This window comes from Ceratotherium simum, chromosome 4 (genome assembly GCF_057802395.1).
Source record: "Ceratotherium simum simum isolate JZ-2026a chromosome 4, ASM5780239v1, whole genome shotgun sequence".
In the NCBI taxonomy this organism is placed as follows: Eukaryota; Metazoa; Chordata; class Mammalia; order Perissodactyla; family Rhinocerotidae; genus Ceratotherium; species Ceratotherium simum.
In genome coordinates this window covers 28116358-28140214 of record NC_141903.1, presented here as the reverse complement: position 1 = coordinate 28140214, position 23857 = coordinate 28116358, and the positions used below count along the sequence as shown (strand labels likewise).

Below are 23857 nucleotides of genomic sequence, written 5' to 3'. Positions count from 1 at the left end.
AGGAGAAGTCAATGCCCAGGGACATGGTTCAAGGGCCAGAATTGTTACAGAATTTCAGAAAACCAGCAGAGTTCTAGAAGTGGCTGGAAAAATAAGAAGTTCTGGAGTCAACTCCAGCAGCGCCACCAGAAGAATCAGGGCTAAAGCCTTCTTAGGACCAATGCATGCTTACATTCGAAGACCCCAAGACCTCGTTATTTCAGACATATTCTCAGATTTCTCCCAAATATAGTTGTATATAACTTTATAAGAAATGAGTTGCAATTTACTGCTTAATTTACAACATTTTGTAGACCGAGTTAAGCATTAAGTTTGAGTTTAATTTTGGAGCTTATAGTTCTTCTGTTTTGGGGTCTTATATATGTATTATTTTGAGTCTCGTATATTTTCAGAGGCCCTTGAGGAGCTCACAGGCACTAGGCAATGTGCCCATAGTACCCAATAGATAAAGTGGCTACAGAAATCATAGCAGGGCAAAGACAAAGAGGAGCTACGGTCTGTCTCCTCTGCAGAGGAGGAGCCCCTTTGAGGTCTCCAATGGGACTAAGTGGAAAGAGCCATTGTGTCCCCAGTGGAGCCACTCTCCACCCTACGAGAGGAGACTCCCCATCTGGGCCCTCTCAACTCTACCCTGAAGGCTCAGGGTCAGGGAATAATATGGTTGGATGGTAGCTCTCACACGACCTTAGAAGCCTGGTTCTTACCTTCAGCTGGTAGAAGGTGAGTTGGCCCAGTCGATAATACACCTTGGCGTAGTATAAGGCCTCCTGGGGACTCTGCAGACAGGGTGGACAGAGGGACAGAGTCTTCAGGTAGCAGTCCTCAGCCATCTCATACATGTGCAGGGAATAGTACACGGTAGCCAGACGGTGAAAGGCCACCAGCTCCTGCCTCTGATCTCCTAGGAATTGGAAGACTGAGAGAGATATCCTGCAGCCAACACTTCGCATCATTCACTCACTTATTCATTCTGTACAATTTTTTGAAGGTCTGCTAGGTGTCAGGGACTAAGCTTGGGACATAGGGAACAAAGCAGAAAAGATCCTGCCCTCATGAGGCTTATTGTCTCAAAGGACACAGATATTCCTTAAATAATCTCACAAACAAAGGTAAAATTACACCTGTGAAAATTAATAAGGGGAAGCCTCATTTAAAATGGAGTCAAGAGGCCAGAAGGGGGAGCTCCCACGCAGTACCACTTGAGGTCAATTATGGGAAAGATAGTCAATTACAGACCCCCACAAAAGTCTCAAAAGGAAAGAATCATTATTACAGGAAGAAATGTACATTGCATTCCAACAGAAATCCACTACCCCAGCAACTCAGCCAATGAGAAATCATCCCCGCTCTGAACTCTTGCTTTTCTCCAAAGGACTTTTGTTCAAAACAACCCCTCCTAATTTCCTCCTTTTTCTCTATAAAATTACATTCCTCTCCCTTGTTTGTTGGATTTGCCTGTGGTTCACCATAGCATGCACACCCCGGATTGCGATTCTTCGGCTATTCCTAAATAAACTCATTTTGCCCGTAAAATAACCAGCTGTTTTATTTTTAAGGTTGACACAGTTGTGATAAGTGCCACAAAAGAAAATGCAGGGCTCTAGGAGAGTGACTAATTGGAGGATGTGTGCTGGTCAAGGTGTTCTGGGATGACTCCCAAAGAGAGCTTTCTCGTTATGGCAGAGGTCGCTGCAACTCAGGATTCTGGGAAATCACTATTTCCAAATCTCTGTGATGGGACACGGCGACAAGACTAGCTTGATAGGGTAGCTAAGAATTCCTTACAATGAAAAACTCTGTATAACAAATGTCTTCTCTGCATAAAAGTCTCTCTCCTCAGAGAGTTCTCTGGGACTGCTGTCAGCAACAGGAACCCTCTGCTCCTTTCTCAGCTCGTGGTCTCAGAAAATTACAGAGACTCGTCGAGTTTTAACCCATATTTTAGAAACTTGGTTTCTAACGGGTCTATGACTTGTTGTTTTGGTTTTTGGTGGGTGTGTTGTTTCAATAACTAACTCCCTTAATAGAAAGTGGCCTTTTAAAGAGAACAAAGGCTTCCAATTTTGGTTTTGGAATATTCACAAGGTGGCTGTTTGATGCAATCTAAAAACATCACTTTTAAGCTTCAAGAGCCAAAAGCCAAAATTAAAAAAGAAAATCCAAGGGAGAGAAAATTCTCTGATATGGAAAAATCCAGTCATGAGGAAATACGTGAAAGGGTGGATATAGCCTCCTTTCAGCTTTTGTCCATGGAAGGATAAAGAGTGCTCCGAGAGGGCTCTGTCTGGGGCCCTCAAGGCCTCTCCTGAGATTAGGAGACAGTCGCTCAGATAAGGTTTTCTGTGGTGAAAAAAAATGTAGGAAAAGGAGCGAGACAGCTCTGAAGTGCAATTAGACACAATAAAGTTCAGTACCATCTACTTCTCATGCCATTGAGAATGACCAGAAGTCCCTTCTAGATCATCACAGAAGACTCCATTTGCCCGTACATCTAATTAAGCCTCCTCTAATCAAACCTGCTTTTCTTCGTGCACCATCACTCAAGATGATGTTTGGTTTTTATCATTTTTTATTCTGCCTTTTTTCTGTTTTAACGACATATAGTTTCCCACTAGCTTTTGTGGCAAATGCAAGCTATTTCAGCTATGTAGTGAGTTAATAAGAATGTGACCTTCATTTACATTTCAATTCCATGGAGAAAATGTGCTTTTGACTAATAACCAACTAATTAAAAATTTAAGGCACAGTGCTTTTGTAAGGGGGGGGCGGGGGGGCATTGCCTATTCATAGGATAAAATACCACTTGCCCTGTACTCGGAAATAATACCAACTGTAATCTAATAATTAGTGTGGCACAGATAATGCTTATCAAGCGCTGTGCTGTGGGTTTACCTGGATAATCATTAGTCTTCGAACAACTGCATGAGGTGGGTGCTGATTTGCCAGTAGCAAACTTAAGACTTATAGAAGGTAAGCATCTTGCTTAATCAAGGTCTCCCTGATGGCTGGACCCGGGACTTGAACCCAAGCAGTCTAACTGCAGAGCCTATGCTGTTACTGCTTTGTTGTCCCTCCATGGGGAGTGTTTACCTGCCCCCATTCAATGCACCAGACAATTAGGACCCCCTACCTGCGACTGTGCTGAGTCTGGCCGCCAGGGTGGCAAATTCTAAAGCCTTCTCATAGCCTTCCAGGCTGATCTGCAGCTCCGTCAGCTTGTTGAAAATCCGGAGCTCGGTTCTCACCGCCTTCATCCTCCTTGCTAAAGGAACAGCCCCAGCCTGAGAACAGAGGCACAAGGAACCTTAGTCTAGCTAAGAATCATCTCTACACACCATACTCCAAGGAGGCTTCGGTTCCACCGGCAGGGCTTGGGGGGATGGCAGTGATTAAAACCAAGGGGGTTGGCCCTGTCTCCATGCATGGTTCTGCTCAACTCGCTCTCCTGGTCCTTGCTCTTGGTTGCTTTGCCCAGATCTTAGAGGTGGAAGCACTAGAGGTCATCCGGCCTCCTAAAACTGGGGAAACTGAGAGCGGGAAAGGGAAGATGACTTTTCTTAAGGTCACCTGGGAAGTTACACCTCCTTGCTATGTGCTCCCCCAGCACCTATAGTGCTAATCTATAAAGTACGTATATAGAGTATGGACATCGTGTCTGAGAGTGCTCAATAAATGGTTATTTCTATTTTCTTTATTATGATAGAATTTTAGGCAGTTCTCATCATTTCTCTGAGCCTTAGTTTTCTCATCTATAAAATGCGTATGAAAATGAGCACCTCGATAGTCAGCGATGTGCTTCTTGTTCTCCCCACCCCTAGCTCAGTGCCCGGCACATATTGGGGCCTTGATAGATGTTGAGAACTGAATAAACAACTGAACAAGCAAATGAATGAATATCTCAATAAGGGAGATTTTAGGATCAAATGAGATATGGAGGTTTCTCCAACTTCAGTCAGTGATGAATGACAATTATGTTTTTTGACATAATCTGCTTAACATCTGGACATTTATTTAATTAGTATTATTTCTTAAATCAACCCTCTTTTATTATCTTGCCTCATCTTTGCAATAATATCTGTGAAATCGTGGGTTTGACAAGCTGGTGTTATACATTTTTAATTTTTCAAAATATATTTTAATGTGTACTAAATAAAAATATAGTAGAACAAAAGTGTTCATCTGTGGACCAGTCATCTCCCACCACGCCACCAGTGGTACATGGGAACATTCTGGTACGTGTAGAAGTGTGCTACAAACGGTAAAGTACTAGGTACCCAAGAGATGTAATTATTATGGTGTGTTCTCCCAGGAGGGAGAGAATGACAGAGTTTATTAGCTCCTTCTTTAAGGGCCTGCTAGATTGAACAGAAGGAGAGCAAGTAGGCACCGGATGAGGAATGGAAGAAAAAGAAATACCAGCAAGAGAGAGGAAAGGAGCCCCCGGCCATGTGGTCCTGCCCACGTTTGTGCCAGGGCCTGGCTGGGCACGCTGCACAGCCCGGGACTTACTCGGTAATACTCCACCGCGCGATGCCTGTGGCGGGTCCCGTTGAAGAACACGTCACCTGCCTCTTCGTAGAGCTTGAGAGCCAGGGAGGGCTCCTCTGACCTCAGGGCTTTCTGGATGGCGGCCTGAGTGGGACAGAGATGGCCGTCAAAGGTGGAGAGAAAGACTTCTGAACATCCACAGGACAGGCAGGAATGAGATCTGACCACCTAGTTCAACCCTCTGCTTAAGTCCCCGGAACCCTGAATTGTCCTCCACACTTGAAGGGCTGGTAAGAAGCCTTCGAGATTCTTTAGTCCAGCATTTCCCCATCATGGTATGAGACATTACTTTGGTGGCCCTAGAAATGATTTTTAGCAGTACACAGACGAACATTTATGTTTTAATAGTTAAGTATTTATCTTAACATGTTTCAGAAAAAAAGATTAATAATATATCAAAACCTGTGATTTCAGGTAGCACTGTTTAGTGTAAAAAGCTAAGTTGATTTGAAGTTGAGTCAAAGAAAAATAAGCAAATAATGGTATAGAAGGTACATAGATATGGCAAAACCACAAACTTGATGCGTAAATGAACGAAGTTTGGAAAACAGTGATGTCGTGCAACACCCGCACTTTCCAGATGCAGAAACCGTGGCTCAGAAAGGATAAGGAACGTCTCCGAGTTCACATCAGTAGTTAGTTTCCTAGCCCAATACCCTTCTCCTGGCCCCCATGACCCCTTATCTCTAGCAAGCTATTTCATATTGCATCTAACCAAAACGTGATGAGGAAGTTGAGGAGGGAAGAATGTCCCGCAGCGTCTGCAGCACAGCTACAGGACCTCAGGTAGAGGCCTTAGGTGAAGATGATTCTCTTCAGTGGCAACGACACTCTGCGGAACATCAAGTTAGGTGGCAGTCTGGGGTTGGGCGGGCCTGGGACCAGTTCTGGCCAGCGAATCACTGGGGCAAGACCCTACCATTGTTATTGCATAGGCAGCTACACAGAGAGAGGGGCAGTGAGATGGAATCCTGGAGTCAGGAGGCTCTGCTGCCAAGCAGTGAACAACCCGAACATCTCCCTCTGGGCCTCTGTCTCCGGAGAGTGACAGTCATGTCTGAACTGTCTGGTCTCTGAAAACCCTTCCAGCTCTAAAGTCCTGCGTCAGAATAGTGTGGAGGCTGAGAGTGAAAGCTTTAAGTCACACTGCCAGTGTGCAATTTTCACCACTTACTGGCTGTATCACCTTGGACAAGTCACTAAGCCTCACTGAGCCTCATCTGGAAAATGAGGATTTTAATAGACACTCCTGCTGCATTTGTAATGAGGATTACACTACATCATGCATGTGATGTTTTCACAAAGTCTCCTGTGCATAGTAAGCATGCAATCAATCTGACACAAACATTATTAAGTCTCTCCAGAGATGAGTTTGTGCGAATTTAAGTAATAGAATAAGGGAGTGTAAAAAGGGAGAAAATAAGAAATGGGAAGGAAGAAAAGATAATGGGCACATTTTTGATGGAATAAATCTTATATGCCATCATAATGTCAGTATGTGCAGATAATAGTAATAATAATAATGATGATGATGATGAAATACCATGTATTAAGCATTTACTAAGTCCCAAGCACTTAGTAAATGCTTTCTATGCATATGTGTTTACCATGCAAGTGATATATCTAATCCTTACCCTAAGAGATAGGGTTCATCCATGAAGAAACTGAGGCCCAGAGAGTTCATAAAGCAAGCCCAAGGTCACACAGTTCATTCTCGATGGCCCTGTGATTTGATTCCAGGCCTGTCTCTCTCCAAAGCCCGGGCCTTTAATCACTACGCTATGCCATATCTCAGACATTAAAGGTATGCAAATAAAAAAAACCATAGAGGAACAATAATGTCAACACCCTGCACACCTCAACCTTGCCTCAAATTGCAGCAAAACCCTGAAGTCAAGGTGTGTGTCAAGCTTTGGGAAGATGGATATACTTGACGAGACAGGTGACGGAGTCTCCCACCATGGTCTTTGAGAGCTCACAGGTGTACAGTATATGGGTCTCAGGGACTGGCCCTTTGCCACCGGTATACAGCTTGCCACACATCCTGGTTTCCATCTTGCATCCACGGAGCAGCCCCTGTTGACCCTTCTTCCAAGGGCTTGGCGAGGACATCACCTCTCTCTAGTTCCAGCTGGTCAATTTGAAGGGTACATCTGCCTCTCCAAATGGCCCAAGTCAGCAGATGAGCTTGCGGGAGGCCTACCTGCAGGTACAGCTCCACCAGCTCATCTTCCTGCATGAGGTAGTGAAGTCGCCCAGCCCCGAGCCAGGCCTCGGCCGCCTTGTCTCTCTGCCCCAGGTCGATGAAGATACGCAGGCTCTCCTTGATGCAGGTGAGGGACCTCCTGAGGGACCTAGGGGTGGAGATGCACTCATAAGGTGTGAGGGTTCAAAGGGGCCTCAGAGTCACTCAGCACGGGAGGAAACCGAGGTTCTGGGAGGGAACATCGTTGTTTCAGATGACACAGGGAGGTCGGGGCCTGATTTGAATCCTGGCTCAGTCTCAACCAGCTGTGTTGAGAAAGTACAGAACCTCTCTGTGCCTTGGTTTCCCTATCTGTAAAATGAGGATATAATTGTATCTGCCTTGGAGGGTTGTTGTGAGGATTAAATGAGATAATAGAACTAGAGTGCTTAGAACAGTGCCTACCACAGAGTAAGCCCTTGGTGAATGTTTGAATGTTAGTTATCATTGTTATTATTACTGGCCCACAGTCCATCCATCTTTCAACTACACTATAACATTTTTTTTCATAAGCACCTAACACACAGTAGATGCCAAATGCCTATTTGTTGAATAAATGCACAAGTGAATGACCATAGTAGTGACTTAAATCATCAAAAAGATTTTGACGTTTGTTTAAGAAGAAAAATCAAAGAAGGGTGAAAGTTTTAAAAGGTTGGTGCTTAATAAAGTACTCTGTAATTATCTGGAAAATTGTCTTATATAGAAAACTCTTCCCTCACCACAGGATTAATGAAGAAATGGGCCATAGGTAACGTAGTGGTGCACAATTCAGAATTCTAGAACAAGAAAGAGCACTGGTCATTATCTAGATAGTAGTTCTCAACTCCAGCAGCAACTGGAATCACTCGGAAGTTTTTTAAACATATATACACAGGCAAACTCACCCTAATGTGTTGACATGCCATGCTAGCCTGAGACACTCTGGGAGCATGGCTCAGGCACCAGCATGTTGTCAAAGCTCCCCCCTAGTGCCTCTGTGGTGCAGCTTGGATTGAGACTCGCTGACCTAGTCCAACTCCCTTATTTTATAGAGGAAACAGGCGCAGAGATGGGAAGTGACTTGCACAAGGTTATACAGCACATCAGGGGAAGACTCAAGGCCAGAACTCCCTTCTCCTGAGTCCCAGCCCAGGACTCGTCCCATAACACCCACATTCCTCAAAGCTTGGTTCATAGCCCACCTGCATCAGCATTACCTGAGGAGCTTATTAAAAACACAGACTCCCAGAGCTACCGCAGACTGACTCAATCAGGATCATCACGGTTGCAAGGCAGGAACCTGAATTTCTTTTCTTTTTTTTTTTTTGTGAGGAAGATCAGCCCTGAGCTAACATTCATGCCGATCCTCCTCTTTCTTGCTGAGGAAGACTGGCCCTGAGCTAACATCTATTGCCAATCCTCCTCCTTTTTCTCCCCAGAGCCCCAGTAGATAGTTGTATGTCATAGTTGCACATCCTTCCAGTTGCTGTATGTGGGACGCGGCCTCAGCATGGCCGGACAAGTGGTGCATCGGTGCGCACCCGGGATCCGAACCCGGGCCGCCAGTAGCAGAGCGTGCGTGCTTAACCGCTATGCCACGGGGCCAGCCCCAGGACCCTGAATTTCTAAGATGCACCCAGGTTAACCATGCAGACCCTTCTAGGAACACTGATCGTCATCAACCAAGTCTGTGAACCCTTAGGAGGTCCTCATCAAATGTGGTTATCATCTCATCATGGGCAACCCAGCCCCAGGCCCCCTTGAGCACAGTGATGGAAACAAGTGTTGCCTTTGACTAATAAGGCCCTGACTCATCTTGGCAACAAGGCAGCTGCTGGCCTTCTGGAGAAAGTGCCAGGCATTTGGCCCTTGTAAGTACCGAGAAGAAAGAACTCAGGTTTTCCCCACTTCCCTGTTCTTGACATGAGATTTATTGGCTTGCACAACGGGCTCTGACCACCCTCTCTCAAGTATTAGAATGTCAGATTGCTGCTGAAACTGTGCTGTGAGCTGAGGAGCCAAACACAATGGCGTGTGTGGTATCACCAAACTCCCTGCTGAGCTAGGATAACCACAGGCCTCTTTTACTATAGGAAGCCCTGTCCTTTTCTTGCCCACTCCGTACCCCCAAACCTCAAGTAAGGTTAACAGGTTCTGCAGGCCTGGCCTCCACCACTCTCCCCACCCCACCGGAACAGTTGATGAAGACGAGACCCATACATCTCATCCTGATCCTATTTCCTGTTCTGTTTTTATTTATGACCATACTCTGTCCTGGGAGACTCTTAGGCTCTGGTTGTTTTCTACTGACACCCAGGGAGCAAGATTTGGATTATTACAGAGAGGCCAACACACAGAGCAGGTATTTGCTTCTTGGACCTTTTCTCTCTGAGCTCACTATGACTGTGGACAAGCGGAGATCAGTATTTCTCTCCAGGAAAAAACCCATGGGGGCAGGCAGGACGTACGGAGACCCAGCTACTCACACAACACTATCAAGACTCCTTGTGCATGTAGGGTTTTCCAGAGACCACTGCCTCCCGCCAAGACTTAGACCTGATCCATAACCTCCAGTAAAAACAAGTGCCTTATAGTCAAAAACTGTGAGGTGGTCTCCAGCTTCCTCGGTTCTTTTCTATCACAACTCACCACCCCATCTGTCTGTATCTGCCAGTAGCTATGCTGTATCCCCCACCAGATGAGCCACTGGCTTGGCCTGGAATGTTCCAGCATCCCAATTCCTCCAGCCACCACCTGCAGGCTCTAGGTGTGGCTCAGCTCCCAAATCAAAAGAAGTAAGGAGCCCGACTGGTGGAACAGCATCAGCTCAGCCTTGATCCCAAGTCTCGTGCATGCCTGGGCCACCTATGCCTGGGCCCTGCTGGGCTATCTCCTCTCCAACCTCTAGTCTTCTCTTTTTCTCGTTTTTCCTGCCCCCAAAGTTCAGTCTCTGCAGCTGGGTCCTTGTTTCTTCCTTCCTGCCTGGACATCAGCCACGAGCCTGTGGCCAGGTCACCCCGACACACCTGCATTCCCAGACTTCCTCCTTCCAGCCCCCGCTGGGGCTTTCCAGATCCCCACCCTGTCTGGATGAATGTCTGACCTCTGGCCAGAGCCCTGCCTCCACTGATTGGTCCTGTCCTGCTTCCATAATAAGAACTGCCACTCACCAAGGGTTGACCCTGTGCCAGGTGTTGGGACACAAATTTTGAGTATACATTTTCTCATTTAATCCCCATAGAAACCCTAAGCCATGAGAGTTCTTAGCCCATCTTGCAAATAAAGAAATGCAGTGGGTTTTTTTGAAACTTGTCCAAGTTTGCACTGCTCGTTTCTGAAGATTTATTTTGAGATCTCTGCTGTTTTGTCGTTGTAATAATAACAACGACAGTAATTGTCACCGGCATTTACTGAGCACTTAGCATGTGCTAGGGGCTTTACATACATAATCTCGTTTAATCATCACAATAGCACTCAGAAGGCAGTACTATTATTATATCCATTTTATACATGGGAAAAATAAGGCTCAGAAAAAGTAAGTGACATGGACCAGGTAATAACCCCTGTTTGGACCAGGATCTAATCCTGAGAATCTGACTCCAGAGGCGCCACACACCCTTGAGCAGCACTCAGTCTCTGGCTCAGAAATCAGCACATGGGGAGGCTTTTGCTTCTTTCAGCACTTTAACAACCTGGAAGTTTTGAAGGACATAAGCTACCTCAAACCTGAAGAAAGTTTCCTCATCTGCAAAAGTGGGGTGGTCATGTACATCAGAGCCTTGTGATCTAATGAGAACATGTCAGCAAAAGCAATTCTTTCCTCGTTTAGGATTACAGACATGTTAGGGATTAGTCGTATGAATTATGTTGAAAACCAAACATTGAAGCATTTTTTTTCAGTTCCACGGAATAAGAGGCATAAGAATAAGAATAAAAGCCAGGAGGATGACTTCTAGGCTACTGTTGTATTTACATGCAAAGAGTCATTATTTTGTGAAGACCTATTGCATGCAAGGCATTTCTTCTTTCTAAAAATAATATGCACATCTTCGTGGCACTTAGCATAATTTATATGATACCTTTAGTGATTATGTACATAATGTCTATTTCCTGAACTAGTCCATAAGCATTGTGAGCTCAGGGACTATATTTCCTTTGTCCAGCTTTTAGCACAGTGCCTGAGCCATAGGAGACGTTCAGTATATGTTGAATGGATTCAATACAGCCACAAAGTTCTCATAAACACCACCTGGTTCAGCTCTAGAGCAAGGTACAGTCTATATTGTGTCACCTGGAGACAGGAGACAAGGCCAAGGACCCCTCCCGTTGAGAGATTGAAAAACTTTATCAAGCTGGATTCTATAGTTGTCACCTGGAGGCAGAAAGAGAAAGACTCTGAAGGTATTGGACAAACGGAGCATTCCAAGGCAAAAACCCGAAGACCGGGACAAAGTTTTCATTATCTACTTGCCCTCCCCTACCATCCTCCACCTCTAAACCCTGGAGAAAATCTTTCGAATAGGAGGAATTAAAATGAGTAGAAAGGCAGCATGGGTAGTGAAAACCACCTTAAATTGAGGAGTTAGGATTTTAGCTAATACCAGTGAAACCAACTGATGCCAGCAGTCTGGACTCTCTATAGCAGGCAAGGGTCAGATCAGATGAAAAATGAGGCCATTCTCATCCATACAATTCCAAGAAGTTTCACTATATGATAATCCACACCTATTATTTAGGGTGAAAATTATTGACTGAACATGCAGAATATATGCAGAGTGGTTAAGAATATGCACTCTAGACCAGGGGTTGGCAAACTATGGCCCGTGAGTCAAATGCAGTCTTCCGCCTGCTTTTATAAATCAAGTCTTATTGGAATACAGCCACACTCATTCATTTATGTATGTCTGTGGCTGTTTTCATGCTACATCTGTAGAGCGGAGTAGTTGTGACATAGACCACATGGCCCACGAAGCCTAAAACACTTACTATCTGATCTCTTATTAAAAAGTTTGCTGACTCCTGTTCTAGACTCTGACTGGGTACCAATCCCTGCTGCGTGGCTTCATGCAAGTTGCTTGGCTTCTTTAGCTCTCAATTTCTATAATTCTTTCTACCGCCTATGGTTATCCTGAGATTACACATTTCTTGGTAAACAGTGCATGCTCACTGGATGCCTGCTGTTCTATTGTGACCATGGATGCTCACTATGTAGGTCCAGAGTGACTTGCACAACCCCCCACCCCCACCCAACCTCCACACCCCCTCCTAGGGCACAGGCTGGAGTCCTCTCTCTCTTTTAGTACCCATATCCAGATGAACATCAAACCCTGTCTGTTGAACCTACAGAATGCCTTTCAAATGTGTCCCTACCTTTCCATTGTTACTGCTATTCCCTCTGCCCCAAATCCTATTCTCTACTCCTCTCCACTTCGCCAAATCTTACTTATCCCTCAAAGGCATCCTCAAATGCTAGCCTTTCATGAAGTCTTCCCTGACACAGCCTCCCAACCCTTAGCTGAAAGTGCTGTTTTCTTTCCCTCCAAACCTGCCCCTGCAGATGCCTGCCATCTCTCCCACGAACACTTCCTGCCTTTGCTTGCTATGGCTTTGCGCTTTGTGAGAATGGAAATCCCTTGGAGCGAGTTTAGTTGAAAAATTTTGTCCATTACATCAAAACTCACTCAATAAATTCCTCCTAGAAATCAGTGCCAGGAAAAAATTTGCTCCAACAGATATATTTGTTCATGTTCTTTTATCAGACAGTGAGAACCTCATACGGCTTCCTCTTTTTACCTCAGCTACCAGGAAGCTTAAAGCTAAATTACAGTAACCACCTTCAGGTCCATGGAAACACCTGTTTATCTATGTCTGTTAGCTGGTCTTTGTTCCTTTTTTTTTCTCGAGCGCTCTGTAGGACTAGATGATTTATACATGCTAAATAAATATAACCTTATAGCATGTCCTCCTTGATCAACCGAGCATTCTGCAAAGGGATGATAACCTTATGTTTGCCGAGGTATCCTCTGACACCTAAGGCACTCCCTATCTTCCTCTTAGTATTGCTTAATGGTGGTAAAGCAGGAGAAGTGGATGTTTATTTCATCCCAATTATACAAATAAGAGTCTCAAAGCTTATAATTATAGAATGCTAGAATTAAAAGCTCCTAATCTAGATCAACTTCCAGAATGACGGAGTAAGGACCTCCAAAATTCCACTCCCCCTTAAAAGGAATGAGAACACTGGAAAAATTCGTCACAATCAACTTTTTCAGAACTCTGGAAATTAAGCAAAGGCTTGTAATAATTCAAGGAATATTTATTCAAGAAAAAAAGCTGAATCTTGTTAAGAATAGTGAGTTTTGTTGCTGTTTAACTTGCTCCAAAAGCATGTCCTTCCCCAGCTCTGTGTCAGCCTTAAAAACCAAAAGCTTCGCCATCATGGTAGCTTGGAAAACCAGCAGTCTAGCAGCCACTGGAAGGGGCTTGATGAGTTTGGAGTTCCCCAGCATTCTATCCCCAGAGAATTATCACTATTTGACCCGTCTGGAAGTTCCCTGAAAGCCTGCATGCATGGGGTTTTTTTGTTTAACCTGACTCAGAGCTCACTCAGTGTAGAACACTCTTTCCCCTGAGGTGTTTGTCCAAAAAGATCAGCAGCAATTGTTTAACATTGTGGCTGTCTGAGGTGGTGAAAACATTTGGAGCAGATAGAAAAAATAAATAAATAAAAGGAAAAATTGGGGAATGAGATGTCCATAGGAAGATTTGAAAAGCTCCAACATATTCCCAGGAATCTAGAAGGCCACACTCATGTGCAAAACTGTATGCATGCCTGGGAAACACCTGAGATTGTTATAAATTAAGATGTTAATTATAATCCTTAGGGTAACCACTAAGAAAATAACTAAAAGAAATACAGTAAAAGAAATGACAAGGAAATTTAAATGGTAGACTAGAAAACATCTACTTAACATAAAATAATACAGCAAAGGAGGAATTTTAAAAAGATGTAAGATATATAGAAAACAAAGGCAAAATGGCAGACATAGTAATTACAGTAATTACACTAAATGTAAGTGAATTGAACACTCCAGTCAAAAGACAGAGATTGGCAGAATGGATTTAAAAAAAGAAAGAGAAAGTAAGGATCCAACTATATGCTGTCTACAAGAGATACACTTTAGATTCAAAGACACAAATAGATTAAAAGTAAAAGTATGGAAAAAGATATACCTTTCAATAAGAGCTGGAATGGTTATACTAATATCAGATTAAAATACCAAAATTGTCACTAAAGATAATGAAGAACATTTTATAACAATAAAAGAGTCATTCCATCAGGAAGACATTGCAATTAGAAATGTAATGCACCTAAAAACATAGCCCCAAAAACACGTGAAGTAAAGGCTGACAGAATTGAAGAGAGAAATAGACAACTCAACAACAGTAACTGGAGATTTCAACGCCACATTTTCAATAATGGATAGAATAACTAAACATAAGAACAAAAGTAGAAGACTTTAACTATAAATCAATTAGACCTAACAGACATCTAGAGAACACTACACTGAATGGCAGAATACACACTCTCCTCAAGTACACATGGAACATCCTCCAGAATAGACTATATGTTAGGCCTTTCTCAATAAACTTAGGCCTTATAAATAAATTTAAAAGGAATGAAATCATACAAAGTATGTTCTCTCATCACAATGGAATAAAATCAGAAATCAGTAACATAAGGACATTTGGGAAATTCACAAATATGTGAAAATTAACCAACACTCTCCTAAATAAGGAAGGGGTCAAAGAAGAAATCACAAGAGATATTAGAAAATACTTTGAGATGAATGAAAACAAAAATACAACATACTAAAATTCACTGAGTGAATAGAGTGAAGGCAGTGCTCAGAGAGAAATTTATAGCTGTAAATATTTATATTAAAAAAGAACAAAGATCTCAAATCAATAACCTAACATTCCACCTTAAGACACTTGAAAAAGAAAAGCAAAGTAAACCCAAAGAAAGCAGAAGAAATAGCATAATAAACATTAAATCAGATATAAATGATATAGAGAATGGAAAAACAAAATCAAAAGTTGATTCTATTAAAAGATTTTTGAAAAAGCAAATCTTTGATTAGTCTGATCGAGAAAAATAAGAGATGGTGTGAGGCAGAAGTACAATTTTATTTCTTTGTATGTGTATACACAGTTGTCCCATTACTGTCTGTTGAAAAGACTACTTTTTCCTCCATTGGATGATCTTGGCTTCTTTGTCAAAAATCAGTTTATCATAGACACACGCATTTACTTCTTGACTCAGTTATAGCTCATTTATCTATATGTCCATCATTATGCCAGTACTGGACTGCTTTGATTAATGTTATTTTGTGGTGTGTTTTAAAATTGAGAAGCGTTAGTTCTTCAACTCTGTTATTCTTTTTCAGGATTCTTTGACTATTCTGGGTCCCTTGCAATTACATTTGAATATTAGAATCAGCTTATCAATTTCTACAAAGAAGCCAGCTTGGATTCTGACGGAGAGTGCATTGAATATATAGATTATTTGGGGTGTATTGCCATCTTAATAAACTTCCAGTCCATTACTATAGGATGTTTTTTCATTTATTTAGATCTTCCTTAACTTCTTTCAATAGTGTTTTATGGTTTTCGGAGTATAGGTTTTACACTGTTTTTGTGGAATTTAATCTTTTACTTTAAATACTTTCTATTTGGTAAAACACCTTACTAAAATAATTTAAAATAAATATTTTATTCTTTCTGATGCTATTGTAAATGGAATTTTTCTTACTTTAATTTTCAGATTGTTCACTGCAACTGTATGGAAATATACTTGGATTTTGTATGTTGATATTACGTCCTACAACCTTCCTTAACTCATTTATTAGTTCTGGTGGTTTTTTGGTGGATTCCTAGGAAGTTTCTGTATATGGGATCCTGTCATCTGTGAATGAAGACAGTTTTGTTTCTTTCTTTCCCCCCCTCAAAAAAAGAAAAATAAGAGAAGAGACTAGGAATTAAAGTGGGGACATTACTACTACAAAAATAACTACAGAAATAAAAAAGATTATAAGGGAATACTATGAATAATTGTATACTAACAGATTAGATAATCTAGACGAAATGGACAAATTCCTGGAAAGATAAAAATACCAAAATTGCTCAAGAAGAAATAGAAAATCTAAATAGACCCTTAACAACTAAAAATATTCAATTAGTCATCAAAAAAACTTCTTACAAAGAAAAGCCCAGGCCTAGATGGCTTCACTGGTAAATTCTACCAACTATTTAAGGATGAATTAATACCAAACTTTCACAAACCTTCACAAAATAGAAAGGGGAACATTTGCCAACTCAGCACGAGGCCAGTATTACCCTGATAGCAAAACCAGACAAAGACATCATCACAAGAACAGAAAACTATAGACCAATATCCCTTATGAATATAGATGTAAAAATATTGAACCAAATACTTGCAAACTGAATCCAGCAGCATATAAAAACCATGACCAAGTGAGATTTATCCCAAGAATGCAAGGTCAGTTTAACATACTAAAATCAATCAATTCAATATACCTTATTAATAGAATAGAAGAAAACTCCACATGATCATCTCAATAAGTGCGTAAAAAGAATTTGAAAAAAATTCAACACCCTTTAATGATAAAATACACAAGAAACTAAGAATATAAAGGAAATTCCTCAACTTAATAAAGTTTATTTATTTATGACACACTCAGAGCTAATTTCATACTTAATGGTGAAAGACTGAAAGCTTTCCCCCTAATATCAGCAACAAGACAAGGAGGTTTACTCTCACCACTTCTATTCAACATTGTACTGGAGGTTCCATCTAGGGTGATTAGACAAGAAAATGAAATAAAAGACATCTAGATAAGAAAGAAGTAAAACTGTATTTGTATGTGACATGATCTTACACACAGAAAATCCTAAGGAACACACACACACACACGCACACACATGCACACACACACACACAAACTACTAGAACTAATAAACAGAGTTGCAGGATGCAAGACTAACATACAAAAATCAACTATATTTCCATACACTGTCAATAAACAATCTGAAAATAAAATTAAGAAGACAACTCCATTTACAATAGCATCAAAAACTACTTCAGAATACATTTAACAAAAGAAGTGCAAAATTTATACCCTAAAAACTGCAACACACTGTTGAAAAGGATTAAAGCAGACCTAAGGAAATGTAAAGACATCCCACGTTCATGAATTGGAAGGCATGATATTGTTAGGACAGCAATGCTTACCCAAATTGATCTACAGATTCAACATCATCTCTATCAAAACCCCAGCTGGCTTCTTTGCAGAAATTGAAAAGCTGATGCTAACTTGCATATGGAATGGCAAAGGACTCGAAATCACCAAAACAATCTTGAAAAAGAATAACAAGTTTAGAGGACTCACACTTCCCAATTTAAAACTTACCACAAAGCTGTAATAAACAAGACAGTGTAATGTGGCATAGGCTAGACGTATAGATCAATAGAATAGAATTTAGACCTCAGAAATAAACCCTTACATTTATGGACAACTGATTTTAAACAAGGGTGCCAAAGACATTCAATAGGGAAAAATAACTTTTTCAACAAGCGGTACTTGGACAACAGGAGATTCATGCAAAAGAATAAAACTGGACCCCTACCTTATACCATATACAAAAATTAACTCAAAGTGGCTGATGGACCTAAATGTAAGAGCTGAAAATACAAAACTCTTAGAAGGAAACATAGAGGTAAATTTTTGTGACCTTGGATTAGGGAAGGATTAAGAAAAAAATAGATAAATTGAACCTCATCAAATTTAAAAATGTATGTGCTTCAAAGGATGCCATCAAGAAAGTGAAAAGAAACCCACGGGTTGGGAGAAAATATTTACAAATCATATATCTGATAAGAGAATTTTATCCAGAATATATAAAGAACTCTTACAACTGAACAATTAAAAGACAAACAATGCAATTAAAAACCGGGCAAAGGATTTGAACAGACATTTCTCCAACAAAGATACACAAATGACCAGTAAGCACATGAAACGAAACTCAACGTCTTCAGCTATTAGGGAAAAGTAAATCAAACCCACAATGAGACACCACTTCACACCTACTAGGATGGCTGAAATAAAAAAGACAGATGATAACAAGTACTGGTGAGAATGTGAAGACATTGGAACCCTCAAACATTGCCACACAAAGGTAAAATGGTGTAGCTACTTTGGCAGTTCCCCAAAAGTTTACATATAGAGTTACCATATGACCCTGCAATTCCACTCCCAAGAGAATCCCATACCCAAGGGAACTGGAAAAGTATATTCACACAAACACCTGTTCACAAATGTTCATAGCAGCATTAATCATCATAGCCACAAAGTGGAAACAATGCAAATGTCTATCAACTTATGACTGGATAAACAAATGTGATATATTCATACAATGGAATATTACTCGGCAATAAAAAGGAATGAAATACTGACACACGTGACTCTGTGGATAAACCTTGAAAGCATTACCCTAAGGAAAGAAGCCAGTCACAAAAGGCCATATCTTGTATGATTCCATTTATATGAAATGTCCAGAATAGGCAAATCCATAGAGACAGAAAGTAGATTAGTGATTGTCTGGCTGGGTGGGGGTGGGTTAACAGGGAGTGACTGCTAATGGGTATAAGGTTTCTTTTAGGGGCCATGAAAATATTCTGAAATTAGATAGTGGTGATAGTTACACAACTCTGTGAATACACTAAAATCACTGAATTTTATACTTTACAGACTGAATTTTATGTGATTACATCTCAATAAGCTGTTACTAAAAATCTCAATTCAGGAAATTCTTCCATAAGATCCGTGACTAGCCAGCCTCTGCTTGAATACTTGTAATGATGACCCACTCACTCCCACACAGGGTGGACTACTCCATTTTGGAGAGTTCTTTTGGAAATTTTTTTCCTAAGCATTGAATTCCCCACCACCTACCATAGTACCTAATACATTAGAAGGGTTCTCATAGTGCGATAAAATGCTGCATCAACATTTTGTAGTGATATTTTTAAATGAAAAAAACAAATAACAGAAGAGTATATTATGTAACAGAACTTTTATCATGATCCCATTTAAGTAACTAAAAAATGTGCATATTATATATGTAACATATATTTAATATAGAGAATATGTATCATACATAATCTTTCATATGTATGGAATATTTGACGGATATTTAAAAATCTGTAAGCAGTTTCTTCTGAAGAGTCTTAGGGAAAGGGAAGTTGGGTGGGGATCTTTATTTTTCAAATTATAACCTTCAATACTGGTTTAACATTTTTTTTTATCGTAAGCAAATATTATAATTTTAAACACCTTTAACGTTAGAAAAAACCATATTCCTGATTTGGGTGGAAATCTCTGATATTCTAATTCACTGTTATTTGATTCCTTATCAGTGGAAGCTCCCTAAGAAAAGACCCACTGTGTTCTGTAGCTAGTACTACGTAGGCCAGGTTCTCAACAGGTTGCTGGAAGGGGCATCTGAGGTTCCACTGACAGCACTCTGACAATTGTAATTGTCACAGAAGACCAGAGAGCCTGCCTCCAAGTTGCAAGCACCTTTTTTCCTTACCTGAGCCCTGAGCAAGAAACCAGGGACTCCCTCATTCTCCATCTTAATCTCCTCTCCAGCAGCCAAGTCAGCATGTAGCTGTAGCTCAAGGGCTGTGAGCTAATGGACTAACTAACTATGTGGCTGCCCCCACAAACATGTATTGTATGTCTCCTCTGTGCCAAGTTCTATGCTAAACATAATGTCTGCCTGCACGGAGTTTATGGTCACTACATCAAGACCTTCCGAACCTACTGCAGAGCCCTTCAAAAACACAAAAGCTTAGGTCTCTGATCCAAAAAGCCCTCTAGAAGAACCACAACTTTAAGAATCTGCCCCCAAAATTCAAGACTCTTTGGAGAAATTTGGAGCAGGAATTCTGGTACTAATACGGCTACTGCCAGTGTTAGAATAGCATAGCTGGCTGGTCCTAGACTCAACATTTTAGAACTGGAAGGCACCTCATTCAATTTAACTTTAGAAATGGGGCAACCGAGAGGAGAAATCACTTGTTGAAGGACACGTTAGTAGCTCGTGGAGGATCAGGTTTCCTGACCGCGAATCCAGATTCGGTTGCTCCTCTTCCAGCTCTGTAGCTTCCCACTGCCTCCATCACTTCTTGGAGCAACTGCAACCCCACTTGTTACCTCCTCTCTATCACCCCCATCACCTAGGAGGTACAGTGATCCTCCACACCGGCTTAAGTGAGGCCTCTGCAGTCTGTGTTGACAGTGACCAGGGCTTTCTCTCTGGCTTCCCCCTTAGGATTTCAGCAGTTTTTAACAACCAGAGATGGGAGGAAGACTGGTGAGCAAAGGATGGCTGTGGGGTAGGCAATGGCTGGGAGCAGCAATTAATCTGAGACTGAACTTGCACACGGGGAGGAGTGGCAATAAACCTGACAAGTATTCGCCATCCTTGCTGCAGTCTCTTAAAATCCAGCTTTCCCAAAGCCCATGCCTCCAACGTCTGACCATGAACATATGAACTATTTCATCTCTGAGATTAATTTAAGCCTGCCTCCTGGGTCTGCTCCAGAACCATCCAAACTCCTAGTGTGTCCTGGAACGGAAGCAGGGAGGGGCTGGGGCCAGGCCTCCTGTCCCCTCACATGCTGCAAGGACCCAGAACTCCCTTCCTGGGACTGAAGGCAAAGACAATGGGAGATGTGGAGGACACCAGATTCTTGTAAGAAAGGGAAAGGGTGAGGGAGAGGGAGACAGAGTGGAGGGGGGAGAGAGAGAGAGAGAATTCGCTATCTGATTTGATTGCCCAGGTGCCCAAGGTTATCATATTGCCTAGAAAAGCAAAAACTGTCATTTAATTAGCTTCTCCTCAATCACCTCTCTCTGCTCAACACTAGCAATTATCCCTTGTCTATTTTAGAAGTCATTTGTAATTATGAATACAATGCTACAGCTAATTTGTTGTAAAATGAAACTGAATATCTTGCAAACCATGCAGAATTTAATGGAATCAGTTAAAGGCTTGTTAGAGAGCAGAACTGCAGGCCACACCACTGGCAAATGAGGATCAAGCAGATGAGACCAACAAAGAGATGAAGAAGAGAAAATCAGCAGGAGATGGCAAGATATTTCATATGAGAATGATTTAAATATCAAAAAGTTAAAAGAAGCCTTTGGGTAAAACAGTTAAGTTTTGGTATATTTTTGCAAAAATGAGCCTTTCTAAGAGAGTGCTGAAAGCCAATCACAAAACATAGGCTGTTTCATTATGCGTTACAAAATCTTGTCAATACAAGCTAAAAAATAGACACTTCTTTTGCTGTTTGTTTATTCCACCACTTAGTGCATAGTTGCAACTATAACATAAGTTTCTTAACTAAAAGGTGAAAATAAACTTAGTTTTATAATTTCCAGTTTCATTGTAAAGGTAAGGCCCCAATTAAACTTTTTTTACCGTGAAATTTTATACACCTGCTTTCAGTGGATTTATTTATTTTAAGCGTCTTTTCTCTAACACCAATTGTCCTCAGGTAAGGAAGACCTCCTGAGGGTTCCACAGTCCTCCGTGTAACTGCCACCTCTCTGAATTATGCACCCTCAGCCATGGTCACGTGATGGATTGTTATGGAAACACACAAGTACTTGTAACAAAGCCAACATGACTGAGCCCTTTCTACATATCAGGCACTGTTCCAAGTGTTCCACATGCATTAACTGATGAGGAAACTGTGGCATGGAGAAATTAAATAACTTTCCCAAAGTCACACAGTTAATAAGTGAGGGATGGCACTGGGTTTGCACTATGTGGTGGCTGCAGAGCCCACCTTCTTTTCCACGATGCCATAAACATACCATGTGCATTTGGACTTGACTTCCCGGGAGAAAGAAGACTGTTTCTCCTTAAGGAAGAAAAGATGTTTCTAGGACTGTCCCTCAGCTTGGACTCACCTGGCTGTGTTCAGGTTCCGATAGAGCTGCCCGAGGGACTCCAGCAGCCTCCCCTCCATCTCCCGGTCCCTGAGTTGCTGAGCCAGGGTTAGCCAGTGCTCGTGGTAGGTGATACATGCCTCAGGGTTTGGGGACACAGAGCTGTAGAAATGGCAGAGGGATTTGGTGACCTGAAGCTGACCTGAACGTGAAGCAGGGACATGAATGAGATGACTTGAGATAGGACAAAGGCAAAACGCGCTCTAACACATTTCTCTAAAGCTTCCCAGCAGCCCCGGACATACTCACTTTTTAGGTGTCGATGCCTTAAGCCAAACAGCAATGCCGTTTCATAACAGAGGCGGCCACTGGCCAGCTGGCGTCCGTCCACCAGGACTTGGGCCAACCAGAGAAGCACCTGCACTAATTCCATGTCTGTCTCCATGCTGGCCTGGAGTTCAGAATAGAGTCGGACGGCCTGCAGGAGATAGTCTCTGGCCGGCCCCTGAGCCCAGGACTTAAGGGTCAGGTGGCCAAGATTGGCCAAAGTCACCGCCTGGTTACGCACATCCCCCATCTCCCGGGCTCTGTTCAAGGCCCGGAAATAGCTCTTGGCTGCCCTGTTCACCCGGCCTTCACCTTGAAGTGCAAGTCCCAGGAGGTTATGGACCACCCCCTTTTGGGTAACACTCTCTGTCTCCTTCAGGGAGTATAAGAGTGGCTCAAGGATGTTCAAAGCCTTCTTTGCCTGGCTGGCTAAGAGATAGGCCCATGCCAGGCAGAGGGAAGACTCAAAGGCTTCCTGCTCACTCAGCAGCTGCCCTAGTCCCAAGGCTTGGCTCAGATAGTGGATGGCACCATCAGGAGATCTGTGCTGGAGATACACTTTGGACAAGATGAGACACAGGGCCCTCTGGGTGCTCCGATCTGCCTGCTCCTCACAGGCAGCCAGTGCCTGCCTGAGTGTCGGGCAGGCCAGGGTGGAAACTTCACCCCAGCTTGCAGAGGGAACTCCAAGGAGCTTGGTGGTGTTCTGGAGAACTAGGTGGACCTGCCAAATAGGTAGGGACATCCCTTGGGCACTCTGGGTACCACGTTGCCGGACAGAGGCCACTGCAAGGTGTGGGAGATATTTCTTATCATACAGAAAACTCAAGATGGTGTCCACAGCATCTGAGGCAGGAGGGTGTCCAGAGAGAAGCTGCAGGCGCTCGGCGAAGGGCAGGACCTCCTCGTGCTGGCCAAGGCTGAGGAGCAGTCGAATGGCCAGGAAGCAGGCCCTGGCCTCCAGGGGGCAGCTGCCCACCACAATGCCCTGGCGCAGCACATAGGCCACCACGTCAAGCTCATTCTTGGCACTAGACTCACGGTCAGGCAGGCAAGCCAACAGGGCACCTGCCTTTTCCAGCAGGGTCGAGCCTTTATGCCTCAGCCTCTGCCTCAGGTAGATGGCAGCCAAATTGATGTACAGAGCAGCCACCAAGGATAGGTCCTCAAATGCCCCATTGAGAATGTGGATGGCCTCCTCAAAGTACACCCTGGCCTGAGAGAGCTTGACCTTCCTGACGCTCAGCCGGCCCAGGAGGAAGCAGAGCCGGGCATGGGCCCAGGTCATGTGGCTCCGCTTGGCCCACTTCCTCGAGGCCTCCAGGTAGGCCACAAGCTCATCCTCCTCAGAGAAGCTATAAAAGGAAGACGTGAGGAAAGAGAAGGAGAAATCATAGAGGCTCTTAAAATGGTCAGCGTAACCCTTGTGATCCAGAAAAGCCAATATAGGGGCAAAGTTCTCGGACTCCTCCTCCTCTTGACCAGTGTTTAGGTCCATGAGAAGCTCCGGGTCATCGAGGTCATCGGGCTCCAGCAGGTGATAGCTGTCTGAGGCGGCTGAAAGGAGCTCCTCCTCCAGGCTGGAGTCCTCGGAGCTGCTGGACTGTCTGGAGCCCACAGCCTGGTGCTCCTCCCAGGCTCCACCAGGCTGGGCCTCCTTGAAGCCTTCGGGCTGGGACGCTGTAAGGGACAGGCAGAGTTGAGCAAC

The 23857-nt window shown here is 42.8% G+C and overlaps 1 protein-coding gene across 4 annotated transcripts in view; it reads right to left on the bottom strand.

The window, feature by feature from the left end:
- SH3TC2 (SH3 domain and tetratricopeptide repeats 2) overlaps positions 1-23857 on the bottom strand; it is a 62289-nt gene that overhangs the window by 3802 nt on the left and 34630 nt on the right. For 3 of the 4 annotated variants that reach the window (XM_087429588.1, XM_087429589.1, XM_004428668.3), the window contains exons 11-16: positions 22132-23829; positions 21844-22024; positions 6752-6902; positions 4510-4632; positions 3131-3281; positions 705-901 (exon numbers count right to left, since the gene is read on the bottom strand). In XM_087429588.1, the coding sequence (XP_087285714.1) occupies positions 705-901; positions 3131-3281; positions 4510-4632; positions 6752-6902; positions 21844-22024; positions 22132-23829 (2501 nt within the window). The remainder of the gene's footprint in view (positions 1-704; positions 902-3130; positions 3282-4509; positions 4633-6751; positions 6903-21843; positions 22025-22131; positions 23830-23857) is intronic. The other variant, XM_087429590.1, reaches the window with a different exon arrangement.